The 11,146-nt window shown below is 45.4% G+C and overlaps 1 protein-coding gene across 5 annotated transcripts in view; it reads left to right on the forward strand.

Annotated features, from left to right (window-relative positions):
- The window catches only part of DOP1B (DOP1 leucine zipper like protein B), a 167,213-nt gene that overhangs the window by 104,914 nt on the left and 51,153 nt on the right, over positions 1–11,146 (forward strand). For all 5 annotated transcript variants that reach the window (XR_006679522.1, XM_045284559.1, XM_045284557.1 and 2 more), the window contains exons 16-17: positions 9,704–9,856; positions 10,606–10,706. Coding sequence is in view for 4 of the 5 variants with exons in the window: in XM_045284559.1 (XP_045140494.1) it covers positions 9,704–9,856; positions 10,606–10,706 (254 nt within the window). In the remaining variant the exon portion in view is untranslated. The remainder of the gene's footprint in view (positions 1–9,703; positions 9,857–10,605; positions 10,707–11,146) is intronic.

The raw sequence follows: 11,146 nt of genomic DNA on the forward strand, positions 1-11,146 counted from the left end.
CCTGTAGAACTGCTCCCTAGGGTTTTCTGTAGAACTGCTCCATAGGGTTTTCCTGTAGAACTGCTCCCTAGGGTTTCCTGTAGAACTGCTCCCTAGGGTTTTCTGTAGAACTGCTCCATAGGGTTTCCTGTAGAACTGCTTCATATGGGATTTCTTGGCTGGGAGCTTTGTGGAAGCTGATTTCCAGGCCTTTCTTACAAAACACAGGCAAAAGGAAACAGTCCGATCAACTCCAAGGGCAGGAATGGAATATAGCTGGCTCTCCTGGCATCTGCCTGGGAAGTTGTTAGACTGTGGGGCTGCTCCTTCTCCCTGGGCACATCTGTTGACTACCAACCAAGCTTCACCCCACTTTTGGTTGTCACCTTGGCTGGAAATCTGCCATAAAGCCCTTAAGCTTGGTTCCCATAGCTGATGTCTCTGGTGTCTCTTTCTTAGTAATTTTGAACATCTTCTGGGCACCCTCTTCTGCTTGTCCCGTCCTCTGTGGCACTGATGGTTTCTGAGAGACAGGAGGTCATGTGGTACAGAGATGTGCCTACTCAAGGGGTGTGTGGAACGTTAAATAACATGAAGGTTCCCTGCATGGGCTAGGACGGCAGACACCCTGAAGATTCGGAGACATGCAGGGGCTTTAATAGACCTTCAGAAATTGTGTGTGTTGTTGTTTGCTTGACTGTTTGCTTAGTGACTTGGCTGGATGGTAGTGGAGCCAATGTGTTTTTCCGCCATGAGAAGCTATTGACCCTCCTTGGAGAGTGTAGCCTTGGACGGGCAGTCTTGGATGGGCTCTGGGCTAACAGTGGTTTTAGCAGGGCCATCTCTCCAAGTGCTCTATTGTGATTGTCAGTGTCTTGAGGTACAGATCACTCCACACAACCTGGTGGCACCCCGGGTTAAGCTTTGAGCTACTTATGAAAAGGTATGCCATTCAAGCCCACCAGCCACACTGAGAAGAATGTGAGTTTTTTGCATGTAGAGCTCTATAAATGTCTATCAGGTCCAGTCACCAAATTGTAGTGTTTAGCTCTGTAGCCTCCTTGCTGAGCTTCTTTCCCAGTTATCTATCTTTCTGTGATAGCAGTGTATTAAAGTCACCTGCTATGATTGTTGAGTCTGTGATTTCTTTTATCATCTTTTGAATAGTTTGTTTGACAGATGTTGCTGGTTTCTCATTAGGCACATGTAAATTTATTATGCTCACTGGTTCCTGGTCTACTGATCCTTTGAGCATTATATAGTGCCCATCTTTATCTCTTGTTATGGTTTGCACCTTGAAGTCAATTTTGTCAGAGATTAGGATTGCAACCCCTGCTTTTTTTAAGTTGCTGTTTGCCTGAAATATTTTCCACCAGTCTCGTATTCTTAGTATATTTTTGTCTGCAAGCTTTAGATGTATCTCTTGCAGGCAACAAATTGATGAGTTATGTTTTCTGAGCCAGTCTGCTAACCTTTATCTTTTAATGGATAAGTTCAAGCTGTTGACAGTCAGAGTTATTAGCTCCATCTGTGGATTCATTGTTAGCATCTCATACTTTTTGTGTTGGGTATTTTCCTATCTTCCTTCATATCAGTGTGCTGTGTTTATGCGGGGGCTTCATTCTCATCTTCTTTTCCCTCTGAGGCAGTGCTATCTTGGTAGTTGTTTTTCACGCATTGACTTCTGGATGGAGTTGTGCTATATGGCAGTCTCCTGCTTGTGTTTCTTGAATGTTGGTCTTCTGACCACAGTGAATTGGCAGGGATTTTCTGCAGGGTTGCATGCCTTACGGCTTATGCTTTTGAGTTTTTCCTTCTCCGGGAAGACTCTGACCTTACTGTCTATCTTAATAGATTATTTGGCAGGGTAGGTGATTCTCAGGTTGGCTTTTTTTTTTTCTTTCAGCTTTCCGAAGATGTTACTCCACTCTCTCCTCTTTATGGTATCTGCTGATAGGTCTGAGCATATTCTTACCTGAGCATCTTTGTATGTGACTGTCTCTTGCTGCCCTTAAGATTTTCTCTTTTTCCTGGAAGTTGGATATTTGACTATTGTGAATTCTTCTTGGTTTAATCTAATTGGTGTCCTCTCTGCTTCCTGTATGAATGTCTGCTTCCCATGCATTAAGGTGGGGAAGTTTTCTTCCAGGAATTCCCTCACTAATTTAGCTGTAGACTTCTTCATTGTGTCTTGTTCTGGTAGACCAATTATTCTAATATTGTTCTTTTTTCTTTCTTTTTTTTTTTCTTTCTCTTTTTTAACATTTTATTAGGGGCTCATACAACTGTTATCCCAATCCATACACTCATCAATTGTGTAAAGCGCATTTGTACATCGTTTCTCAAAACATTTTCTCTCCATTTAAACCCCCATTAGGTCCTCATTTTTCCCCTCCCTCCCCGCTCCCCCCAATATTGTTCTTTTTCATAGCATCTGTCATTGTTCTTAGGTTTTCTTCTGCCTCTTTGGTGATCTTGTTTAATTGCCTTTCTTGTTTGACTGTCTTTCCCGTTTGTTGAAGTCTACTTGATTGATTGTCCTCAAGGCCACTCGTACGATTCTCCACCTCTTCTAGTCTGTTGGTGAGATCCATTTTATCTTGTTTTTTGCTTCTGGTACCTCATTCATTAGTTCTTGTATTTCCCTTTGATGCATGGACTTAATCCCCTCTATCATGGACTTCATCTTCTGTCATTGTGTCCTTATTCTGCGTTGCTTCCCTCATATCCTCTACTACTCCAAGCAGCATTCTTAAGATTTCTTTTTGTGGCAGATCAACATTTATTTCTTCTATGAGCATCTGTTAGGCTTAGGACTTCCTCCGCACTTGCATTTTGTTTTTTTGTTTTTGTTTTTTTCTTGTTGAGGTATGTTGCTGTCTGCAGGTTGTTTTGGAAGAACTGGGCACCATGTTCCTGGGAGACCAAGGGGCCCTGAGTTCTTTCTCTGTAATACTGGTAAGAGTGGTTTCGGGGACTAACTGGGGCCTACTATGGTGGTGGGTCAGACTGCTGTGTAAACTAGGTACCGTGGCAACTCTGGCTGGTGGCTTACCAGCCAAACTGAGGCAGAAAGATGAGGATATCTACTATCAGAAAGATATCCAGTCTCTGAAACCCTATTGGACAGTTACACTCCACTGTAGGGTTGGTATGATTCAGACTAAACTTGATGACAGTGGGTTTTGCAGGGGGAATTTTTGAGACCAGTCTTTGAGAGTCATTCTGAGCCAGAAGGGCTCTCCCTAGCTGTCTCTTTCCCTAAATCTCTCTGATAGACTAGTAGCATTAGGTTTAGCTTGTACAATCATAGGGCTGCCAGCATCCTCCAAATGGCAGACAGATCTCCGTTGATCCCATAGTGCTCTAAGGTTTGATCTGCACCACACTCTGTTCCTAATAGTCAGTTCCCCTAGGAAAGCCACAGCGCTCTCTGCTCTGTGCCCTGCCTTGCCCCTGGGCAGATGTCTGAGCCTCTGCCCTGGAGCTGGGGAGAGTGACAGTAGTCCACTTCTCTTGGAGTGACAGCCCTTCAGGGTGGTGGGCAAGGGTGTAGCCTGTGGTCTTTCTTCTGGCCTTGCCTCTCCAACAATGGAACTGTGGGTCACAAGGGATATTGGGGTTCCAATAGTTTGGGGTGGATTCTCTGCCTAAGCAAGGGGGCTGAGTGGGAAGTGGGGGGCTGACTGAGTGGGAACAGACTCCTCAACAATTTAGCATCTGTCACATGGATCAGGGATGGCAGAGGGAAGAAGAAATGCTGGACATCTGCCCCTTCTTGGGAGATACAGAAGCCTGGGAGAAGAAATGGTGGAGACCCCATGTTCTTGGGTCAGATCCACCTGGAATTGAGTTTCTGTCCAGCTGAACTGGGCAGTGATGAGAGAACAAGTCACCACCAGTCAAGTGCCGCAGGATATTCTGGTTCTTAGCAGATCTGGAGTCAGTTGTCTTCTGCTGGGTGCCATGGGAACCACTTCCAGAGACATGAAAGAGTTGCTATTTCTCGTAGGAGAAAAACCACTGAGACCCTAAATGAAAATTTAGAGAGTTTACTCGAAATCAGAAAGGCATCCCAATGGGAAACTACTAACATACGTGAAAGCGTGGTAATTTCAGAGAGTGGGTCCTGAGCAGGGATGGATGGAAGGCCAGGAACAGCTTGTAATAAAGCCATTGATTGGTTCAGCATTTCCCAAAGTGGGTGGCACTGCTGCCTGTGGGGGTGCTGAAATGACCAAGGGAAGAGGATGTGGCAAACGCAGATACTCACACTTTATCTTGGGTTATGGGATAGAATACAGACGTTTTTAATTGCCAGAGGTCACCGAGTAACTTTTTTTTAATGAGCAGTAGGCTAAGTAGTTTTGGAGCCTAAGGATTGGCTAGTCTTTTATTTTGAGGTCCCAAAAAGCAGGGTTAATGAAGTTGCAGAAGGCTTATGTGGATACAAATGCTTAACTATGTTTAAATAGCCACAGTCACAAATCTTTGAGGTGGGATTATAAAATATCACTGGTTGATGCTTAAACAGCTGTAGCAAGATACCCCAGTGCTTGTGATAACCATTGTAGTACCAGGCCCGCATTTCCCAGACACAGCTTGTTCACACAAAACTTTGAATCATCCAAGACACTTTAGATAAGCCTAGCTGTCAAACCCTTCTCTTTATCACACCCTTGTCATAAAGAAATATTTCTCAGACCCACTTGATACAAAAAATAGCTGTTCAGATTTCTATCTTTGTAGTGTTTCTTCCACATTCTCTCTTGACCACAAAGAAATCACTCTGTGTGCTTGTGGAAGGTCTAAATGGATACTGTACTGTGCAGCTAGGCAAACATGGAATCCTGGGCAGGCGTGGTAACACATTTTAACTCATTAAAAATTGAGTTCATTCAGTCATCTAGTTCTTGTCAAAAGTCTTCATCCACTTCTCACTTACAACTTCTTAAAGGGCTTACAGCAGTGTGGGTCCTTTGTCAGGGAGGGTCCACAGAGGCCCTCACGCAGCCATCCCAGCTTAGCCTGACCCCCGTGTGGTAGAGCCATCAACAACGCTAAGTCGTGTGGGACCTCATTCAGTTGTCCTCAGCTCTCCCCCCTGGTACTCCCCCTCCCCTCTCTACCAAAGTTGGCTCAGCCTGCAGATCTTGCACCTACAACATTTGATCCCAGGAGCAGCTCCATGGGAGGCATCAATGATTGGGCAATGATTCCCTAATCTGTTGATCGGAGTTTAGGCACAAGCAGGAAAAGACTTTTGACAACTACTTGGAAAAGAGTACTGTTGTCATTATTGTAGCTGTTACTTGCTGTCAGGACCCCATGTGTGAAGAACAGACTAGAACTATGCTCTGTAGGGTTTTCAAGGCAGTGACCTTCTGGAAGCAGCCCTCCCGGCCTCTCTTCTGAGGCACCTCCAGGTGGGTTTGAACTGCCAATCTTCTGACTACTAGTTGAATACTTACCTGACTCCTCAGAAAACGTTTGGACAAGGTGAAAAGAAGCAGTGTTATTGCTCTCCCCTTGTTCTTGTAACATAGGAGAAACTTTCCAACACTTTCTGAAGCCTTGGTTTCTCTTTTCTTTCATATTTCATAAATGCCTGGGTAACTCCTCCCCTGTATGGCTCTGAAGTATGCTTCTCTCCACACGTTAGACAGTTCTCCGGCACTGGGGCAGCGTGCCTGGGCTTGCCTATGTCGCAAATGCTGACGCTGGAAAAGGTGCAGCAGCCAGCTCCAGTAGCCCAGTACATGGCTGTTTCCAGAACCAAGGGGTGGAAGATGGCATGGCACCACTCACTATTACTCCTAGTGATCCACTTGCAGCATTTTTCTTCCTGTCCCAGAAATCCTATGGGCTTCAAGCCTGGAGGTCCCAAAGGAAGGAACTCTCCTATCTGGAAACACAGCCCTTCTCATGCCGTTGGATCAACAGGTCGGGAAGGGTGTCTATGTACTGAATGGTGTGATTGATCCTGATTACCAAGGAGAAATTGGGCTGGTGCTACATAATGGAGGTAAAGAAGAATATGCCTGGAATCTAGGAGATCCCATAGACCGTCTCTCAGTACTACCATGGTCTGTGATTATTTAAATGGTAAACTACAGCAACCCAATCCTGACAGGACATCTAATGACCCAGACCCCTCAGGAATGAAGATCTGGGTCACCCCACCAGGCAAAAAACCACAGCCAGCTGAGGTGCTTGCCGAGGACAAAGATAATACAGAATGGGTAGAAGGTAGTTCTACCTATTAGCTATGACCACATGATCAATTGCAAAAGTGAGGTTTACGATTGTCAGATTATTTTCTTTATATGTGCTTATTGAATATCTACTTTGTTCATGTGTGATGTATCAGATATAAATGAAACAGTTCAACTCTCTTCCATGAAACAGTTAATACACTGTCAGTCCTTCAACTCTCGAGGACTGCTGGGTGCAAGTCAAGGAAGCAGACAGCAGGGCAGGTCACCAACAGTCAGCCAGATGGCAGGGTCTGACAGTCCCCAGCTCAAGTGATGGGCAGCTAGCCTTTTCCTCATTCCCGCAGAACAGCTCATATAGCAGTGTTCCCACGGCTGCAGAGACTAAAGTTGGATGTCCCACTGTTGTTGTCTCTAGCACATGGCAGCCCCACGTGGAATAAAACAAGATATTGCCTGGATCCTGCATTGCCTTCGTGGTTATTGTTAATCACACATGATTCTGTGGTGATCTGATGGGATTTTTATTGGATAATTTTCAGAAGTAGATCACCAGGTGTTTCTTCCTAGTCTTAGAGAGAAGACGATGTTGCCATATAGGGCATATTGGGAAACTGGACCAGAAAGAGAAGGTATTTGACCTAGACTGTGCCTAAAGTACTGTAATGGAAGAGTCGTCCGTGTCTTCTGTAATGTGGAAGAAGCACCCTCCTTCTGAGTTTCACCTTATTGGGGCTCCTTTGACTTAGAGAGGGGCCACAGCAGGCCTCAGTGAGGCTGATGCCTGTGTTTCAAAGAGGATTTCAGCCACCAGAGAGTCTGGCTTCTGAGTGATGCCCTTTCTGAAAGTAATGTTAAGGTCTGGGCCTGGTCAGTAACCCCCAAGTTTAAACTTTCCAGGTAGAAAGTTGCCTTTCATCTAGGTGTGTTATTCCGGGTGGACTAGAGAAATCCAGGGAGACTCTTGTGTAAGAGAGAGTTTTATATCAAAGAGTAATTGTATATTAAGAAAACATCCCAGCCCAGTCTGGATCATGTCCATAAGTCCAAAATTAGCCCATATGTCTGATACCAGTCAATAAATTCCTCTTCAGACTCACGCAACACATAAAATGACACTGAAATGTAGGAAGATCACAGGCCAGTGGGTGGGAAGTCTTGTGGATCCAGTGTGAGTGGAAGTATCTCAGCCCTGTTGTGGATCTCCACATGGCTCCTCCAGCTCCAGGGCTCTGGCTACCATCTGCATGACTCCATGTGGCTTGTCAGTAGGAATGTCTTGCAGGAAGTGAGTGTATCTGGTCTTCAGTCAGCTATTTATCTCCCTCGCGCCTTTAAATGAGGTCATCAAGCTGTGACCTGATTGACAGGCTAGATTCCACCCCTTCACAAGTTGACATCAGATTATATAGCTACCACACTAGGATGAGTAAATGCATAGAGACAAAAGATAATTAGTAGTGGCCGTGGGCTGGGAAGAGGGCAAGTAGAGTGTTATGCTGAAGGGGTTCAGTGTTTCTGTTTAGGGTAATGAACACTTTTGAAAATACAGAAGAAGCTTCAAAAAGTTTGTAAAAAATACACAAACTTTTAAGCCCCTGGTAATTTAGTGGCAATAGTTAGACATTGTGGTGATTGTAATTAGTGCCAAAGAATTGTATCTTTTCAGTAATATATTTTCAATAGTTGCAATGAACTGTATATTTTCATGACAGTCACATGCATAAACCAGTTGCTTGCATTACACAGGCAGTCCATGGGTTACACAAATGCCTGAGTTGTGGACAACCCATACTTATGAACCAACCCCTATGAAGCCATTATATTAAACACTCAAGCTGGATAACAAACTGGGGACATGTGCATCAAAACATTATTATTATTAATTATTATTATTTGTGTTAGGCCAGTTTGACTAGAGAAACAAACCCAGGGACATTCATATATGTGTAAGAAAGCTTTATATCAAGAAGTAATTAGATGTCAAACAAACATCCCAGCCCAGTCCAGATCAAGTCCATCAGTCCAATATTACTCCTTAAGTCCAATTGATACTAGTCCATACATCCCTCTGTGGACTCATGCAGCCACACCCCATGATGAAAAATGCTGAAAGATCACAGGCTGCTGGGTGCAAAGTCTTGTAGCTCCAATGGCTGTGGATGCATCTCCAGGGCTCTGCTAATATCAGCGTGGCTTGAAGTGGTTTGCCACAGGAAGGTGAATCAGAGAGCGCGGAAGCCCACCTCCAGAGAGCCGTTTATCTCGGTCACTCTCCAATCAATCTGCGCCCTGGTGGACAGGCTAACTCCGCCCACGTGTTCCTGTGGAAGCCCTGTTTGCACAAAGAACCTAAGTGTCACATTATTATTATTACTGTATTATGTTAAAGATGTTTCTGTGTATCTGGAAGTGTCTCTGTAATGTTTTATGTGCCTAGAAAGGTGCACTACATAATAAGACAGACATTTGACTAACTGATGTTAGATATGAACTATATCTAATGTCTGACTTACATACAAATTCAGCTAAAGACACACTCAGGCAGAACTTGCTTAGTGTCCAGCTACAGAACTAATACATTTAAAAAAATCATTTTTAAAATGATTTTTTAAAACAATTCATCACAATCTTTACATGCATCTGTTGTGTCAAGTACATTTGTACATTTGTTGCCATCATCATTTTCAAAACATTTTCTTTCTATCAGCTTCTTATTTTTTGGCCTTCCTCCCCAACCCTCCCTCCCTCCCTCACGAACCCTTGATAATTTATAAATTATTATTATTTCATGACTTACACTGTCCAATATCTCCCTTCACTCACTCTTCTGTTGTCCATCCCCCGGGAAGGGGTATATGTAGACCATTTTGATCGGTGTCCCCCCCCCCCACCTTCCCCTTACTCTCCTGGTATTGCTACTATCATTATTGGTCCTGAGGGGTTCATCTATCCTGGATTCCCTGTGTTTCCAGTTCTTATCTGTACCAGTGTATATCCTCTGGTCTAGCCGGATTTGTAAGGTAGAATTGGGATCATGATAGTGGTGGAGGGGAAACATTAAAGAACTAGAGGAAAGTTGTATGTTTCATTGTTGCTACACTGCATCCTGATGGGCTTGTCTCTTCCTCTCGACCCTTCTGTAAGGGGATATCCAATTGCCTGCAGATGAGCTTTGGGTCTCCACTCTGCACTCCCCCTCATTCACAATGATATGATTTTTTTGCAGAACTAATACATTTAAGAACTGGAAAAATGGTTAAAAGTGGAAACTCTTGTGATATGTATTTTGATGTGATACAAAGTCTTTTTAAAGGTTGCCTGTTGCTGGAATGAGCCGTGGCGGGATTTGGTCTAGCTTGTCTTTTGGTGTTCCCTGTTGTACTGGGGGCCCTCACACAGCGAGTACAGGTGGAAGCCTGCACACTGGGGCTGGTCCAATGTGAGGGGTATGAGGTACTCATAGCCCCAGCTGACCTGCTCTCCCATCGGCCCTCTCCTTGCCCCAGAGGGTGGCCCGTGTGCTTTGGGGCCAGCTGAATAAAGAGACCCGGGAACACCACATCACCTGTGTAGAGCTGTTCTACCGGCTGCACTGCCTGGCTCCGACAGCCAACGTCTGCGAGGACATCATCTGCCACGCCCTCTTGGACCCGGACAAGGTGAGTGTAGCAGCCCGGTCGGTATCCTGCCCTGCTCTGGCTCCTGAGCAGGGCTGGTCGGTCTCTCTTCGTGCCCAGGGCCAACTCCGGGCACCCTTCTGGGCTCAGTGGGTATCCTGTTAGGGACCTGAAACACGTTAGAACTTCAACACTGAAAGGTCTCCGGAGGCACAAGCTATATGCCTTTTAATGTCTGAAAAATTAGGTGTGTGTCCATATGAAGACTTGTGGGAAATTAGTCCCACAACTGAATGAGGCCTGGTGAGCAGCATGTATGATTATAGAAAATAAGAAAGGCAAAAAAGCGGGATGGACAGGGACTCCTCATCCCAGTGTCGGAATCGAGAACAAGGGGGCCAGTTTATTAGACAGTATACACTATAATAGCAAGGTATGCAAACCTCCATCGGGTGCACACACAATAGATTGGGCAAAGTGTGAATCGGAGATATCCAGACTTTCCTGGGGGGAACATCTCAAAGGAGGTGTCTGGCAAGCAAGAAACAGGTGGTGTCAATGTGTGTCTTACTTAGACTAGGGACTGTGTGCTGGCCCACCCAGCGCCTGAGCTCGATGTGCACCATCCTAGCTCATCCCCTCCCGGCTCAGCCGGACACTGCGCACAAGGGAAAACACCCCTCCTTGCCCTGGCTCCTGCTGAGACCCTCTGTATGGAAACGGGGTCACTGACTGGACAACAGCACGGTGACCAAACCCAGGTCCTCACTCGCGCTTATTTCCGGATACAGGGGACACGGTTGGAAGCGCTCTTCAGGTTTTCCGTGATCTGGCACCTGACGAGAGAGATCCAGGGCAGCCGAGTCACATCTCACAATCGCTCCTTCGATAGGTGAGACAGTCTGTGTTGTCCTTGACCCTGGAGATGAAGGATGTTTGCAGAGGCTCGGTGTTAGCATGCTGGACTGGGGGCCAGGAGGAAAAGTATAATTGAGGGTATGGCCTATGTTCTTCACATACACCGTGCCCCCTGACGTGACTTTCTTCTGCCTGGCATGTGTGAGTACACGTGAGAGATTGTCTTCATCTGGCGGGGAAGGGAGGAGGCCAGGCCCACATCGGAACACAAACCCCACCAACAGCAAGGGAACCATGAGAGGAGATAGAATGTGCCGGGCCTTGAGCGCAGTGGTGGTATCTGGAGTATAAACAATCTCAGGGCACTTGCTGTCTACTTAGGATGTGAGACTTTTTTTTTATTATTTTATTAGGGGCTCATACAACTCTTATCACAATCCATACACACATCAATTGTGTAAAGCGCATTGGTAC

Source organism: Echinops telfairi, unplaced genomic scaffold, assembly GCF_000313985.2.
Source record: "Echinops telfairi isolate 266 unplaced genomic scaffold, ASM31398v2 ScPeMD7_7469;HRSCAF=8507_0, whole genome shotgun sequence".
Classification (NCBI taxonomy): domain Eukaryota; kingdom Metazoa; phylum Chordata; class Mammalia; order Afrosoricida; family Tenrecidae; genus Echinops; species Echinops telfairi.